This window comes from Glossina fuscipes, unplaced genomic scaffold (genome assembly GCF_014805625.2).
Source record: "Glossina fuscipes isolate IAEA_lab_2018 unplaced genomic scaffold, Yale_Gfus_2 2, whole genome shotgun sequence".
NCBI classification, from domain to species: Eukaryota; Metazoa; Arthropoda; class Insecta; order Diptera; family Glossinidae; genus Glossina; species Glossina fuscipes.
Window position 1 is genome coordinate 15,465,564 of NW_023998416.1, and position 18,858 is coordinate 15,484,421.

An 18,858-nucleotide genomic window follows, 5' to 3' on the forward strand; every position below is an offset into this window, starting at 1 on the left:
CCAAGGTATCTAAGGTTGCATTCCGTCCTGTACGTACTATTCCATCGAAAGATTTTCCGAGTCGTGCTTTAAATAACGTGAAAAATATGAGTGAATACTCACGCACAACCTCTTCATATTCTTCTCATAAAATTAGGGGACTGTGAAAAGAACCAAATAAATAAATTGATTCATTTCAAGAACATCTTCACATATCTAATTGCGCCTAATCCATTTAATTTAGTTTCTATTTTACTAGCCTTTGATAGAGCAATTCCAGCCCAACAATGAAATCTGACAGACGATACTGCCAAATCGAGAATGTAGTATATTATGTCTTTAAAAAAATTACGGCTTTTAAAAGTAAAAATCAGCCAGCAAATAATATATGCTTCAATAAACTTTGTTATATGCTCAACAGATCCCGATAAATCTAAATCCTGCGGCATCAATGATTTAATGTTTTAATAACAGTTGTTCCATATCTGACGATATAGATTCCAGTTAATATGAATTGAATTCTGGCAAATTTTTGTGGGCGATATAGATCAAACACTTGCACAGCTCTTAGCCAGCTAAGGTTTACTTGAGCGGCTTCATGATCTTCCAAATGCCTAAATGTCTAACCATTTTTTTTTTTTTGCGGGTACTTAAATAAGCAATAGGTGACCTATAATATAAAAAATTCTGAATTCCTTTAAATTGTTGTCTGACGTTGGGGATACTTTGATGGAATATCACGCACGATAAAAGCATTAGAAGATTTTTTTTAGTTTCTAAATGACCTGAAAAGAAATTAGTATGAAATCGAAACATTTAATACTGTTGTTGAAGAATAACGCACAGGTTGATATTGAAAATATATTCTAAATTGAAAACTAAAGGTATATATGCCGATGGAAAAAATTTAGCGAATATGCACTTTATTCAGCCTTAATAATAGGTTAAAAAACACATCACATAAACGTAAAGGTTGCCCACTTCTTCTGTAGATGCATTCTGCGGCCCAGTTCACATTTTAAGATAAACTATCGTTAATTGAATTCGGTTATGTTGAGACCAGAAGTTGATATATACTTGCGAAAATTTATAATAGAGCAACTAAGGTCTACGGCGACATAGCGCCATTTTTAAGCTCTTTACCGCTTGAGATACAAGGGTGCATTAGCTTTGTGTGGACGTAAGCGACGTACAGGCGGGCTTGAGATAGGATAGATTGATATTATATCAATCGATTCAGAACCACTTTCTCCGAATCGTTTGGGGCTTGTGTGTCCTTCTTGTTTTCTTGTGTTCGACTCCTCCGAGCAGCAATTTGTGAAATATTTTAATGCAATTTGATACACCGACGTACTGAAAATGACCGGGTCGGACCAATTCTTCGTTTTCTTTTGAAAAGTCTTTATGTGGATAACTGAATGGTGATGTATGGTATAACGGGCCGGGTCTTGTTATACTTCAATTTATACTACTTACTAAAATTTTGATCCATGCATGCCTAAATTCTTTGGAAGTAGGAGACAAGTATCATCAGATGACCAGTGGCAAAATTTAGTATAATGTAGTTCTTGAGCTGTAGAAGTCCACAATCGCCACAAATATATTTTATTTAAAATATACATTTTTTTTGATAGAAAAAAGGTAATAAAATTTAGTTTTTTTACTTGCATTTTATTTGACATATAAAAAAATATTTTTAGTTTAAACATAAATGCAATAAATTCAATAAAGTTCATATTCATACGTATTATAGCTAGGAAGGAAGATAGTTCAAACAATGTGAAGACAAGATGTTGTTACGTATACAAATATTTATTATTAAACGCGTGATCATCGTTGGTAAGGTTAGGTGTAAGTAAATGGAAGAGAAGGCAAAAACTAATTTTATGTAATAAAAAATGAATGAAGCACTATAAAATAATAATAACAAAAATAAAAGAAATTAAAAACACGTAAATTTAATATTTCCTTATTTACAAGGGAGGCAATTCATTTTTTTTTTTTTTTTTTTTTTTTATAGAACAGTATTACCGGTGAATAATAAAGCTAAGTCTCTTTTAATTGCTATTAAAACACAAAATAAGAAGATAAAAAATAGAGTAAAGTAAATAGAAGTTCAAATTAAGCAATTATTGAAGAGCAGGTTTTGTTATAGTATTGATTATATGGAGTATTGAAGAGATGGACATTGCGTATTAGATAGATTGGTAGTAGCTGGAAGGAAATGATTAACAAGTTTTAATACTGCAACTTATTGATTATATTTTTGCGTTTGCTATCTAATTTAGATTTAAGGCAGGACGTAGATTGTGTTTTACGTGTAAGCGAACGCAAGCAGCGTTGTTCCGACATGAGAGGGCTTTGATGATTTTTCGCATTTTGTTCCAAAGCTTTGATGGCTTTTCTGGCTTCACGCAATTTACGCAAAAGTATTTCGTTTTTCCCTTTTTCTATAGTCAATTCTTGACTAAGTTGGGCTTTGCTCTTAGATTCCAAAGCATTTAGAATTCTGTTAGAAAATTTAAAAGAATGATTTAAATATAAATTTTGCATTTTTCTTCGTTTGCTGGACTTACGGATGATTAAAAATCGACGTTGAGGAAGGACGTTGTTTCGGATCTGGATGTGTCATGGCCTTAAGGACGTCATTGAATTCTTTACTTAACGAAGTTATATATGGAATATTACCATCTCTTAAATCATGCCATTCGGGCCCGTTTTTAGCCAGAGTCCCTCCTCCGGCAGCTTCAAACAAAGTTAAACCCAAAGCAAATATGTCGGCTTTAAATAAATTAGAGAAATCGTCGTCTAGAATTTCTCTAGGCAAGTAACGGCAATCACCCTCCTCTACACATGGCTCTTTTACTGAAGTAACATGTCCTAAATCGCCAATTTTATAGGTTATTATCCAATCGGTATTGCTTAGCTCTTCATAAATGCCGTCCATCCCTGTTTCATAGCATTCTTTCGTTAACGGTGGCATTGGCGATTTATGCGCTGAAGGCATTTTTGTAAAAAAGATATTTCCTGATTTTAAATCCATGTGAACTAAATCATTGGAATGTATATAACGTAGTCCCTCGGCTACATGTAATAATAATATTTTCAGTTCAGATTCTACCAGCGAACGTTCCTGCAGGAGAGATTGCAAGCTACCGCCATTGCAGTACTCATTTTGTATAAGCATATGGTTATCTTCTGCCCAAGCAGAATAATACCGGACAACATTGTCATGTTTTCCTAACACAGCGTGGGCCCATACTTCATTTAAAGCACGTTTCCTGAGAAGAAACAAGAACATCGTTTAAAAACGAATATTTTTTTCTCTCATTGCCCATACTTACTCAAACGAACTGCCCGCTACCGGTTTAATACTTTTCTTAATTGCGTAAATGCAGCCATCTAAACGATTAAGACACTGATAGACTTTTCCAAACTGCCCAACTCCTATAACAGCTAATTCTAGGAATTCCTTTTTATAACGACTTATATTGGTATCCTGTAGAGCCAATCTTTTAGGAGCCTGATTTATTTCAGGCGTATTTTCACCTTCTGCATCATTCAACATATCGTCATTAGTATTGAGAAATAATTGCAAAGATCGGTTATTGAGATTCTCAATACCTGGCGTGCGGTAACGTTTCTTATTGTGAGCCATCAAACCTATGAGATAATGTATGTTACCATTCTATATATTAAGTTCTGCAATAAAGACGATAAACTTACTATCTGGTGTAAATGGATTTACATTAGCTGTCTGCGGTTGCATGACGTTGTCTAGAGCTCTGTGCAATGGTAACGAGCGTGGCCTCTCTAAGGTTTTCATGAATAGCATTTCTTGCTTTTTCGTAGACTCGGCTGCCGCAACTCCAGACAAATGATTTCCTGAAGATTTTTCCAAAATAGTTTTTGGGGTAGCTGGTGTGTCAAAAAGCCGTAATGCTCGTACTTTACGATAAGGCGGTGATATTGAAGACGCTGAGAGTTTTTTGAGTTTCTCATTTTCTTCAAAACTGTAATCCAATTTTACTCGACTTCGCGTAACTCTACCCAATCGTTCGGCACTGTCCTTATCGTCATCATCTTTATCAGACGACGCAAAGCGTAATTTACGTGGTTGAATTGAGAGCGGAGAAGGTGACTTCATTTCAATGTCTGAAAATGTGCCGGTAGCTTGTGTGCGAAAGGCCATTATAAGAAAAAAGTCGAGTAAAATATCCTTTTTTTTCAATTTTTTACACTTCAATTCCACTCATTTAACACAAAAATTTTTAAAATAATATGACATAAACCAGCAAATTGTCTAAATAAAGCATGAACATAAACTGAAATTAACACAGTGAAGTTTGTTGTAATTTATCGGAATGCGAAAACAGAGTTGTATTTGGAAGGGTTGGCGAATTTGCAATCGAATTTAATTCTTTGAAAATTGTCAATATTGCGATTCTAGTTACAAGTAAAGCTCTACACAATTGCGTTATGCGTTAATTGAACATATAGTTTGCGTTCGTTGCTGAAGACGGCGTTTGCTTACTGTTAGAGAGCTAACGCAATCAGGCGTTGGGACTTTTACGGGAATTTTTACGGGAGCTTTACGGGAATTGAAAAATCGTGTGATTTTGCATGTACACATGCAAATAAAGCAAAAAGAGAAAAAGAAGAAGAAATGATGATCGTTTCTTTTAAATATTAAAATTTATCTTATATTTGTTTATCTTCCGTGATTTGCAAATTGCTTTTTATATCATGCCTTAGAAACAAATGATAAAAAACAAACAATGAAGACATTTTTATTTAGGATTGAAATATTCATCAAATTGATTTATTAGAGAGTAAAAATTGCGAATTTCCAAATTATGGATCATTAATACACAAAAACATATGCAATGTATATATCTACAAATAACTAATCAATCTACTTTATTACTAATCAATAAACAAGCTTTTTTGCTTTTAGATTAATTTTTGACTATTTTTCATGATTTTGACAATACGGTAGTGCGCCTGCCCTTTGTGTTTAAAGCTTGCGAGTTTTTAACCCAAAAAACAAAATGGACGTCTCACTGTGTCAGCGCCCATAGAGAAAAGATGTGCAAAATAAGGGACGAGGGCGAACCACAGAGCAAAACGGAATAAATTCGCTTATGCGGCCACCGTTACACGCTAACCAAGCTTGAAAGTTCATTACAGCATTGGAATGGCCAATGAATCTTGTTAAAACTTTTTTATTGAAATTTTTTATTATTTCCCAACTTTTTTTTTTTTTTTTTCAGTACAAGACATGTTATCAGAAGTGAGAGCATCCCATCAAATGCAACCGGATGGTTCGAAAATTTTCCTTGGCATAGATTCTTCAGGAAAACTTGAAGAGGATACTTGAATTTTTTTCTTTTTTATTCATAGTATAATATTGCAAAAGTGTTGTTTTCAATAAAAAAATTCGCAGAAATGTGTATAGTCCGTATAGTCTAGTGGTTAAGAAACCTTATTTTTTGGCAGTAGCAGTGATTGCTGTTTGTTTGACATGTTGCAGCTTGGGCTTAAAATTAAAAAAATATTATTGTGCTTTTCTTTCTACCTCAATCAGCAACGAAGACATAAAAAAACACTGCAAGCACTTGTACTGTATAAAAATACCGTCAAGCAGTTAAAGTATGTAAAGGCGCAAGTGCGATTATCTTGAAAGTGCATTTTTAAAGTTCCTATATCAAGCCGCATTCGACATTTGAATTGGACTTGTTGATAGCAATTGAATATTAATACCAATAACAACTTAAACTATGACGATGGATTTAGTTGTCGTCTATAGATGTTACCTCCAATTACGTAGTCGTCTTTTGGCACTTTGCTCATTATTAATCTTAAGGATATAGAATCCAGTAGAGTCCATCTAAAATTAAAGATAAAATACACAAGGTCCAATGTCAATTGATTTAAGACTAATTATCTTCGAATTCTCAAAAGCATTACGCGAGTGCAAATGACACCTGCTTGTTGTTGTGGTCATATGTACTTTAGGTGTTCCTGTCTGGGGTATTTATATTTACTAGCTGTTCAACAGCTTAGAAACTTACGTGGAAATATAAAATTACGCGGAGCCCTTGTAGTATAACAACAATTCCTTCGTTTTTCGGTCGGTGAATTTCAGTTACTGAAAGTTCTCCAATCTCTTCAGTCAGTTCGACATCTTCAACCTGAATCGGTTTCCGCATTCCTTTTCCTTTCCTTGTCGTCATTCCTTTCTCCATCAATTTTCGATTCAATAACGCTTATGTCGGGGAAGCTGAAATCGGGGAAGCTTAACTCTGGCGTCACTTTTATTTGAAGCTGAGACGCAATCTTACTTTAGATTGTTTCGCTTGGGGAGAACTTTTCGCATAGGTACAGTGACACTTAACTCAGTTTAATTGAAGCATAATATAAATGCAAAAAATAAGGCAGATATTGGATTAACCGAGAAGCGATAAATTATTTTGATGTTTCTGCGAATCACTAGGGAAAAAGGAAAAGCGCAGTGATATATTTTCCGTTTGAGGAAAATTTTATTACTGACGTGTCGATATGCCAACAATCGTTACTTTTTACTTTTACTTTACTTTCTTTTCATTTATTTAACTCACAAATCTCAAGGCCTACGTGTAGACGACAAATAAGAAAAGAAAATTCTTTTTCTACTCAAGGCTAACTTTTCGAGTAGAGGAAAAAACTTGAAATTACTTTGCGACATATTGTTTAAATTCTGATGGCGATTACGTAGATATCAAGCGGGGAAGACAACAGGAATACTCCGTGCTCACTGGATTTCGGAGAGGAGAGCGAGTTTTTGAGTTCAGGCCTCTAACATTTTGGTAAATAAAAGTTAGTGGGCCCGAAAAAATACCTATTTTTTGAGTGATCCCAAGAAATGAAATCCTTTTTTTAATGATCCAACTGGCCACAATGGTTTGTTTACCAGAATTTCCTTATATTCAGTTGTGACTGACATTTTAATTGACGAGACATGGAGCCAATTTGAAAATGCTTACGCGCTTCAAATTGACAGAAGGGACTTTTACAGCCAGACAACTTTTTATGTGATCCACAGGCGCCAGTCTTGACGCGAATATTGCCTTTCTGGGGGTTAGTGCCGACAAGCAGTAACAATATGGTTTGCAGGTAGCGAGCTTTAATTTGGCGAATATTTGTCTATAAAAATATCTGATAAGTTGAAAACAAATTTGTGGAGCGAATTATCGTTCTGTAAGTTAACTGATGTATATAAAAGAAGTTGCAAAAGCTGCCGATCGACAATATTGAGACGAATTATTTTCAACAAACATTGTAAAGGTTATAAAGCAAGAGAAGAATTATAATCACAAGAGCAAATGTACTATTTGCAGAACTTACGCAAGAACGGTCTTAACAGTATTGATAACAGAATTAGGGGATAATTTAAAACAAATTATTGCCTCAACTGTGTTTTAAGACAGTTAGATTTAATAATAAGAATTTTATTTATAGAGTGTGCCAAATTCTTTGGTAAGAAATATTTCATATCTTTAGTACTCAAAGGCTTTTCGAAAGAACCTAGTGTGCCAATTATAAGTTTTTTAATCAACCGAGCGGCTGCCGCCTAGAGAAATTCGAGGAAAAACCTATATACGGCCATACCAATCATCGAACAAGGAACTAAGGCTTAGCGCAAGCATTGTTAAACAAGAGCGGATGTCTTTTTTTCTTTTTAACTTACTACCACATCGTAAAGGTCAACCCAAAATTTGAAGTTAGGATATCAGGTAAATTTTGACTTTGAATAGTACGAATAATGCTTGTGTTAAAAAGATCAAAATGGTTGTGTTAAAGAGATCAAAAAGGCGAAAAGTATTTCATTGGATTGACAAACTGAAATGCGTAGAAAATGGACTAAAGCACAAAGACTATTTTCCTTCTAAGAATTTTACATATTGCTAATCGAAATCATAAATCGCAGTTCTTATTCTTTTGTTGTTTTATTAACTTTTGTTTGCATGTGGACCACCCGAATTAGAAAAAAAATTTATTGAAACCCACGAATCCATAAAAAATTAATGCTTCGCTTTATTTTTTAAAAACAAATGGTTTAGCGATATTATAAGCAAATGAATTTCTGATTCTTTTTCCTATACAAAATATGCTCGTGCTTATGCTTATTCGGCTATTGTGAAGCTAAAAATAATAATGTATTTGTAATGTAATAATGATTATTATCACGGTTTTCCGTACCGTGATAGGCGCGTTGCCAATTGTTTGAAATTGGCTGGCTCCCCTGTAGGCTTACACCATTATAAACATTCAATTCTACAAAGTCTTTTTCGGATTAACAGCTGAATTAAGTTCGTACCAGTTGAATTTGAAAATTCTTTAGGCACACTTCTATGTTTGAAAATAAATTCGCGATTATAAAAATTCTTAATTTCTTTTATTTTACAAGTTAGCTTAGAATTAAACCGTCATAATTGTTAAACAACGCCCTCGCTAAATTCCCTGTTGAAAGGCAAGGCACAGAGTCGCTTATATTAAATAAATGGTTAAAAGCCCAACTTAACAACTTAAATTTTAATGCCAATCAGCTATGTTAAACGCGCAACTTAACAGACCAGAAGGGTTCAACTCTGTGAATAACGGACCAAATAAGCAAAAGCCGTCGGCAAATCTTTTGTAGCTTTTGGCTACAAATCTGGAGGTAATTTAAAGATATGAGACGTTATACTTGCCCACTGTAGCAACCAAAGAATCGTTAAAATCTTCCATTCATAATAAAATGGAAACAAAATCAAAATTAAAGCGAAGCAAACTAAAACAATGTAGTGTGAGTAACACCAAAGGCATTCAACACTAAAAATTTCATGTTGGCTACTCCCTACATAATTGCACATATTTTGTAAAGTTTGACAACAACTGAAAGTTGTAGAAAATTGCATGCTAGCAACCTTGTCAATCCAAATACTAATAAACCATAATTTTTCCAATATAAGCGCTTATTTGCTACTTCCTTTTAAATTAATTTGCAATATGGTCGAATTAGTTTCAAATATTACTCATATATTTGGGGCAATTAAAAGAAAGAAAAAAATAATAACTTTTCCGAATTTAAACCACATTTTATTTAAATTTCTTTTAAATAAGTTCCACAAACTCCAATGATTAAAAAAAAATGCTGTTATCGTGCTTTTACTCACCATCTGTCTTTTTCTCAAAAAAAAAAAAAAAAATATAATTGCTTTTGCATTTTGAAATTATTTGATGTTTTTCTTAATATGTTTTTTACAATTTTTATTAATTTTTTTCTTTTGTTTTTTTTTTTAGTATTAATTATTCATACCATTTTACTATTTTTTTTTTTTTTTTAATTTTTTCAATAATGTACGGTTCTAAACACTTATATGTCGAGCTTTTTTTTTTTGTTTTATATTAGTAATATATATAATAATTTATTTAACTTTTAATTCTTTGTTTTTTTTTTTTTTTTTTTTTAATTATTACTACGGATTATAATGTATAGAATGTACTCATTTTTCGTTAATATTATATTATTATATTCTGGTTTTTTGCTTTTAATTAATGTTATAGATGAAATTTTCATTGTCTAATTTCGTGTATTTCAATAAGATAAAACCCATAAGAAAAAAAAAGAGAAAAACTATTGTAGAGCTTAGATAATCGCTTCGTTTTATTGTAAGAAATCTGTTTAAAAACCAAAGAGAAAAATTAAAACACAATAACAGATATCCAACATTTATGCCTATGATCACTTTTTTTATATCGGCCATCTACTATTACAATTACATGTACTCTATGATTTAAAATAGCATTTGTATATCGGATGTTTTTGTTCCATTTATTATTTCGCTTTCTTAAAGTGGTTTAATATTAGTTTTTTTATTTAAGAATTGCGTTTGTTTAGTTTTATATGAATGTATTTTAATTATTAATTTTCCTTTTTTTTTTTTTTTTTTTGCTCAGTTTGCACATAAAACTTTTTCTCATGGTTATTGTAATCAATTGTTTTCTTGTTGTTTTGAATTTTTTCTTTTTTTTTGTCAAACGTTGTTATTTTATTTATTTAATTCATTTATTATAAGTTTTTGCATATTATTTTGGTTTTAGTAACGATGTTCTTGATAGATATTATTTCTTATATTTTGATTAATTAGGCACTGTGTTCAATTATTACAACTAAAAAAAATTTAATTTAAATTTTGTTTATTTTTAATGTTAATGGTTTTGTTTTTATTCATTTTTTTTTTTATTTTTATTTAATGCTTTTTTTTTTAATATATATGTATTTTGCTTCTTTTGTAGTGTTTTATATATTTTAATTAATATGTTGTTGCTGTTGTTGTTGTTGCGGTTGTTGTTGTTCTGCTTCTTATATATTTAACTTTCTTACAATTTTTACTCCTTATTTGTTGCTGTTGTTTACGTGATTTGTAAAATTTTTCAAAAAATTACGAAATATTTTATATTTTAAATATAACTTAAATGTAATATTAGAGAGAGACAGAGAAAAAGAGAAATGTTTTATGAAACATATAAATATGTTTTTTTAGTTTAATAATAATAATAATATTAATTTCTGTAAAACCTAGAAATGCTATTAAACAGACCGTTGATGTCATTACTATCGAATCGATATACGTGTATATATATGTATATATATACTTTTTTTTTTTTATAAAAGTGAGGGAACCTTACTGTCATATTTTTAACTACGATATATATTTTAATTTATTACATTACATATTATTACATACGTTTTGCTTGTTTCTTAATCCTTTAATAAAACATTCACTTATGCATGAAATTTAAATCAAAATTATGAAAGCAAAAAAAAAAAAATGCATATTTTTTTGAAGCTGAATTTTTGGACTCTTAAAAAAATCTGCTTATGAGATTTTTTTTGCAAAACTTTAATGCAACTGATGTTAGAATGCATTTCATAAAATAGGAATGTAAAAACATTTAAAGAATTCGAGTAAAGCGAAACTGTTTTAGAGAAAGCGGAAAAAAACTGAATTCGATTTAAAGGACGACTTAACAAAATCCATTGTTGCTTTTATCGACAATGTATTTGAGATTTGTTTTTAACGTTACAATTGATATATATATATATATGTAGCAAGTTTCCATAAGAGTTAGTCATATTTAAATTTTTAACTAATTTTTTTTTTTCAATAAAATGCTTAAAAAAAGTTCGAGCATAATAAAGAGCAATTGAAAGGTGAAGTTATAATATAATCCATAATTAAAATGTAATACATCCGATTTTACATGCTTTTTACTAATCACTTACGCAGAGTAATTCGGATCGATCGGTTTGTGTAAATTATAAAACCTTTATTTCCATATAAAGATAACCAAGGCATTTAAGAGATTTCTCTTCATTTCCGTATCTTGTCGCTGGTTCCTTGCTTAAAAACAAAACAAATAAAATTTATTGTGCTACAAAGTTAAGTTAAGCTGAAGATGTCATATCCCCGCTCTTAAGACCGATTTTATATCACTTAAACTCAATTTAAGTGTCTGTAACACGGAAGGACGGAAGAATATATTCAAATTTCAGATATAACATATAATCTCATTCATTATTAAATAATGAATCCGTCCGTCTGTCCTAGCATCTATGGAATATTTATGATAAGCACGTTCTTTGTGGCAAATATTAAGATATCACGCGGTTTTACATTTAGCTAAAACCCAGGAGAACCTTGCACGTACAAGTCGACCGGAACGGTCACAGAATACGCCTATAATATAAGGTGAGAACGTCTTTGTAAAAACATTCTATTTATTGTCCATTGCTCATGAATTGCAACAAATGGAATTGTAAAAATATCGACGTATACAGGATGGGTAATCCCGCAGTCGGCTACAATCGGCCAATCGTTTTTTTTTTTTTGTCAGAATGCAGCTAGGGAGTATAAAATATTGGGCTAATTGTTTTATTGGTTCCACTTTAAGTTTGAAGTTTAAAAAAAAAAATGTCAAAAACTTCTAGTTGGCCCACAATTAAATACCCTGCACCATCCTATAGTTGTCATACAATGCCATTTTCAGTAGCGTGGCCTTGGGCGAAAACATGTCAGGCTTCCAAATTTCATCAAAATCTCCCAAAAACTGCGTCTTGCGGGTTGAAGAAAAGTTAGCAAGACGGACAGACAAATTTCGTTTAATTCATAGAATGATTCTGAGGTTTGCCTATCTCAATCTCTTCTAGGTGTTGCATATACCGCACACGATGGAAGTTATAATAATACTCGATTTCTAAACGGAGGGAGAGAGAGAGAGAGAGAGAGATAGAAGAAGTGACTGCTTGTTGAGTACTGAAGCTGGAAAGCAATCTTCGTTTAAAAAGACGAAAAGACGATGAACTCATGTATTAAAAAGAAATCTATTTGAAAGAACAGTGTACGGTTATATAATAACAGTACCCATGGAATTTTAAAAAGATTTACTTAATTAATTTTATTGAGATAGAAAGTTGAAGTTGAAAGTTGAAGAAATTTGCTTCGAAATTCTAAAAGGGCAACCTTCACGTAGGGAGTAAAAATATGCTCCACAAAAAAATAAATAAATAAATAATAATTCTTGTAGCAGATATCGTACAATAATAACAATTGTAGTCATATCAATTCGCATTAATTTTAAAAAATTTTTATCGCAATTGCGTTTAATTAATATTAATTTTTTTTAAAACTTAAACAATACATATCGGGCCAAGTGTTTTTACTGTTTACGCATTTTATAAAATTTAAAAGCACTTCATACTCGTTTGCATTTATTATAATTTTTACTGTCAAGCCTTATTAAATTGAAATGAATTTAAAATAGATAAAAAAAAAAAGACTAATTAATGTAATATATATTTATTGTTAATGAGAAAATTGCATACGAGTCGAATGTTTGCAACACTTGCTTCGCGCAATCATCACGAAACTCGCTTCAATCGTATTTGGGCGAGCACTAGAGGACATAAATGTGATGTGGGTGCGTGTTTGTGTGTGTGTGTGTGCTATTCTTGAACTCCAACTAACATGTCTTATCTTAAATTTTTATATGAAAAAAAAAAAAAAAAAACATTGAATGAAGTTTACTTTTTGTTGAGCGTAGCTAGGACCACCCGCAAAAAGTGTCCCATTGCTCGGTTATTGAAACTTTATAATTAAACTAAAATAATAAAACTGCGTCTTATTCAATGCACAGTGAAAAGAATATAAATAAATTTTTAAAAAATCGGTTGTCGACAAAGTCATTGCAATACATGTATGATGCATGGCTCGCATCCGAGTATGAGCTGCCCATGGGACATGTCGCTAGATGACGATATCATAAAATATATCTACTATTGTAACATATGTTGTAAGAACTCTGGACAATGTACAAAGTTTTAAAATATTGCCATTGGAATTAGTCAGTGATCGCAAGCCATCTCTCCGGTAGCACCAGCGTACTTTTATTTAAATAATTTCGCGTAAGAGTATTCGCGATTAGTCAGTCCGTCCGTCCGTCCGTGAGAGTGTGTGAGTGTGTGAGTGCTCCCAGATTAAAAACTTAAAATTATATGCAGCAATGCGAAACATGTATAGGATGAGCGTAACTCTTTATTATTATTATTATTATTATAATTCATTTATCCCAAGATGAAATCTAGCAACTAAGATTATCGCCTCAATGTGAGGCCGTTTTCTTTTGGCAAGAAATTTGCATAAAAGTTGTTATTTGCTTAAGGAAAATTCAACCGCTCAACGTTCCACTTAGCTATAAAAGTGACGCGTATAAAATTCGTAAGGTGAAGGAAGTTTCAATCGACACAACAACAATCTAACGTAATCAGAGAAAGCATAAATTTTAGCACATCTTCTTTAAAGCGAGTATTGCAATGCAAAGCGTAACATAATCAAAAAATTTAAGATCAAAGTTCAAATGAGCCTCAAAGACTCATATCGTGTGTACAGCAAGGTTAAAGGTATCGCTGGAGCGATTTTCCAATCGTTGCGTGCTTAAAAATGCAAACACTTTTCCTTGTCTCTGTTGTACGGTAGGTATATTTTTGCGTGAATACCTTCTAGTCTTTGTATATTGATTTGGCAAGAAAGAAATTTCGGTTTGGCAACATATTGCAAGACAGACACACCGCGGTGACAGATTTCCTATTAATTTTTACTAACTCTAATCAAAATTAGGATAGTCCTGAACTTAACCTGATAGAATATGAAAGGAGAAAACTCTTATACGCTAACTTTGATATCGCCGCAATCAGAATTCACGCAATAGACTGCTAAGCCAATTTCCGTATCCATGTTGATCACACGTATTATGAATTTTACGAGATCGCTGATGTATTTATATTTGGTTTGGCAAAGATTGAACAAATAATTTTTTGTCTAGCCTTTCTTCCTTCCTTCAGTTGAAAAGTGAATTTTGAAGGAATGGGGTTATTTTCTTCATCATTTTTGGACTTCTATGTCTTATGTTGCTTTAGCAATTAATTGAAATCTTTGATTAGGAGACAACAAGTAGTCATTTTCCTTTTCGTTCCTTCCTACCGTAGCTTGCACGAAACCGATTCAAATGTAAATGGAATTCAAGATGACGTCATATTTTGTGTAATAAAAAATAAATCGTTTTTCAATGAAAATCGTAACAGGCTTTGCCGTCTTCGCAATTTCTTCTATATTCACTACAATTTAAGTTTAGAACTCGTAAATTTACACTGGTAGTCGCGAAATTGTAAGCCAAAAATCGAATCTTTGAAACTTCGGAAAGAAGTTTGAAATTGAAATTGGTAAGAAAGTAGAAAACTGAAAGTGGAAAATCAATAAAGCAAAAACAAAGCATAGTTTGCGTAGAATGAGCAAAAATACAAAATTTGAAGAAATTATAATTTCTAAATTTTCTGATTATGAACTCGTTATATCATTTTGTAAATCACTAGATTTTCGTGAGTTACGACCAAAAATGGAGTACGCGCAATAAGGCCGATGTTTAAAATATTTAATTAGATAAAATGAAAAAAAGAAAAATGCAAAGAAAACTAAAAACGTTTTATTATTTTTGTTATCTGTTTCAGCTCAATATATATGAATTTACTATGTATGTATGTATGTATAAATAAATGTATATATACCTTGAAAATAATAATAAAAAATAACCTGTATAGCTTATAATAGAAATATGTTCAAATATCAAATTTATATATATACGTATGATTAGTGCTAATATATGTGTATACCCTTTTTTCCTTTCATTGTTAGAAAGAGGACGACGAACAGGAGAGGGTTATAAATCTTGTTACTTTATGTTATATTATATATGTGTTGTAATTATATGTGTAATATTATTATGTGTATATGTATATGTAAATATATGGGTTTTTCCTTTTTTTTTTTTTTTTTTTTTAATTTAAATTTTAAATCATTATTATTATTACATTAGCAAGTACGTGTTGTATATTTCCATGTATAGATTATCTTTTCAAAAAAAAAAAAAATAATAAAAATAATAATAAAAAATTGTTTTACAATTAACAGTCAGTGTTGTTGTTTCGTTAAATTTAATGAAATCTGGTTTTAAAAGTATTTTTCTTTTCATTTATTTTAACTTAATTAATGCTAAAATTTTACTTGCAAATTTGTTGTTGTTACCTTATGTTTCATTTAAATTTTTTTCTTTTTTTTTCATTTTTTGGGATTGTGTTGCTATACCATTTAAAAAGACAAAAACAAAAAAAAAAAAAAAAAAAAAAAAAGGAATTAAAAGTTTTTTAATTTTCACTAAAAAAATAAAAAAAAAAAAAAAATATATATATATATAGACGAAGATCTTTATATAAAATTTTCAAATTTCCCATTAAAAAAATTAACTATTTTAAAATTTACTCTGTGTTATGAAATAGATAACGCTATCAGGTGTTTAAGGTGTGCTTGTAATTTTAATTTTTCTTATAGAGGACTTTTTCTTCTTTCTTTTAATATATACTTTTAACATTTTTCAATTAATTTTATATATATAGTTAAGTATGCTTAGTTATTAAATTTTTTAATCGTATAAGTTTTCTTCATATAGAATTATACATGCATATATATACATATATACATACACATGTATAGATTACATTAGATTAATACATAATTTTGTTTATGAATTATTTTTTAATTTTTTTCTTCTTTTCTTTTCTTCATGATGACATATATATTGTTGTTGTATTTGTTGCTTTCCTACTGTTCGAGAATAGATGTTGATGCCGTTGCTGTTTTGTTTTATTATTTTAGTAAACTTGTTTGATTTTGAAACAAGGCTTTTTTTTATATATAACCCATCAGTTCTTGTTGCAAATTATATAAAACAAGTAAAATAAAAATAAGTTGGCTCTCAAATCTTTTTTCATTTTTAATTACATGAGACTGGTTTTCTACGAAAATATGTGTGCTTGCATGTGTGTGCTTGTGTGTGTGTGTGTTGTATGTAAAACTTATTTACTGTTTTTATTTACTAACAATATTATTACATTAGTAAGAAACCTATATACATACATAGCAGCCTTTAAAGTGTTCAAAAATTATATATATACATATATATATACATGAATACATAAATGCCAATATATATATATGCATACATATATATTTATATATACATATATATATATATATATATATACATATATTTAATTCATATATTAATATATACATATGTGTATATAAATATACAGATACAAATTAAATTAATTAAATATCTTTTACTGATACGTACAATATAACAAATTTTCCCAAGTCTAAATATTAAAAAGGACAAAAAACCTTAGGCTTAATTTTAATTACTATACCAACCCCTTGGTTTATTTACTGATTTATTGTCCAGTATAAGAAAAAAAACATTAATCCGAATATTTCTTTTAAATCTTCTCCAATTTATTGTCCCGTATTCAAAAAAACAAAATCTGAATATCTTTTCTAAATGTTTAAATTAATGTTTGGCTCTTGTTTTATTAAATCATATTTCTTTGCAAAAGCAAAGTAAAGGAAAAGTATATTAATTTCTTAACCTTTCAGTTTTATATATATATATATATATATGTATACATATATGTATATAAGCCAGCCGTATTTTTATCTTTTTGTAAAACTAAACTTTATAGAGTACTGACGATGACCTACAGTAAAAAAAATTTTTTTTTTATCCCAAACAAAAAACTGAAAAGACTTTTCTTATAAAACACATTATTCATAATTTTGTTTCCTTCAGTTTCTTTTTTTTTCTTTTTTACTATTTAGGTAAACTTGTTTTATTGATAATGTTTGTATAATAAATGTATGCTACAGTTCACCGAAAGTAATTAACATTAAAATATTTAAAAAAATGTCTCTTTATATAATTAGAAACAAATTATAAAAACAAATTTAAAAAAAAAAACCTTAATTCCTTGGGGAAAGGAAAGTAATTAGTTTAAACATGGTTTACTTAGTTTCTTTTCTCTCTTTAAATGTAATTCTATTTGCTTATAGACCTTTTTTTGCATATTACTTTATATAAATATTTTATATTTTAAATATATTTAATAATTTCTATTTAAGTTTGTCTGTTTACATATTCATGAAAAACAAAATGTCTAAAAAACGGTATGTTTAAATGGATGTATGTATATATGTAACTATAGTAGAGGGGAGAAGTAATCGTAATTGTAGGTTATACTATATGTCGGTCATATATATATATATATATATATACACAAATACATGTATATATATATATATACATATATGCATAATTCAGTGTCTGGTTTTGTGTTTGTGTGTGCTCCCGCGTGTGTTTCTAAGATAATTTCACTAATAGTAATAGTTTTACATGCAGACACACATTTATCATTAAATTTATCTCATAATTATTATTAATGTTAATTACAAAAAAAAAAAAAAAAAAAAAATTAAAAAACTGAAATCTTTAAAAAAGGTAATATTAAGATTGAACTTTTTTTTTAAATGTAAACGTAAAATTGAAAATATTCATATATTAACATTTACACGTCGTCTTAGGAGATTTCTGAAGCAAAGAAGAAACTTTCTACTAATTTGCTATTAACAATAAATTATAAATGAAAATTTAGGCTTTTCTTTAAAAAACCAAAGACAACAAAAATATGTAATTAAAAAAATTCATATATATATATATATATATATATATATATATAATTTTTATATTTCTTCGTTTTTATTTGTTTTATTCAGCAGCATTTTGTTGATCTTTTTCGTTCCTATTAATAAAGAAAAGCTTAACCTCTTTATTGTTTCAGTTTATCAGATTGTTGTATTGTTTGAGACGAACGTGTTCTTATACTTGTTGTGGTTGGTTGTTATAAATCTAACTTTTTCCTTCCTTTAAACTCTTTAGACTCGTAAGTAATTTCTAGTAGTAGATTAGATCTCTTTAACCTAATTTGTTGTGGTTGCTTGTTTATTTTTAGTTTAGTTCAGTTAATTGTTTACACACATATTTTTCTTACTTTTGTTTTTGCACTAATATCATATAATTAACTAATTTGTTGTTGTTTTTTCTCTTTTCGTAAGTTAATTATAATAAATTAATTTAAAATTACATTATTTTTATTTTACTATCTTGTCGTAACGTTGCAATAAGAGTAAAAAGACCACGTTCCGCTATATTTAAGGTATAAAAATTCTCTTTTTCGGTTGCTTCTCAGAAGAATGATAAATTTGTTACACTGTTTTCTGATCTTAGTATATATATATATATACAGACAGAACTAAGCCATATTAATTTTATATAAACATGTATATATAAATATATATATATATATATATAAACACGCAACCACAACAAATTAGGTTAAAGAGATCTAATATA

At 29.6% G+C, this 18,858-nt stretch overlaps 1 protein-coding gene across 1 annotated transcript; it reads right to left on the reverse strand.

Moving 5' to 3' along the window:
• Positions 1–1,971: 1,971 nt before the first annotated feature.
• Positions 1,972–4,286, reverse strand: LOC119633941 (wee1-like protein kinase). The gene is made up of 4 exons (XM_038027788.1): positions 3,706–4,286; positions 3,324–3,642; positions 2,556–3,260; positions 1,972–2,488 (listed from the first exon to the last, which is right to left on the reverse strand). Exons 1-4 carry the CDS (start codon positions 4,169–4,171, stop codon positions 2,218–2,220), a joined length of 1,761 nt encoding a protein of 586 aa, XP_037883716.1. The 5' UTR covers positions 4,172–4,286; the 3' UTR covers positions 1,972–2,217.
• Between the last annotated feature and the right edge of the window lie 14,572 nt (positions 4,287–18,858).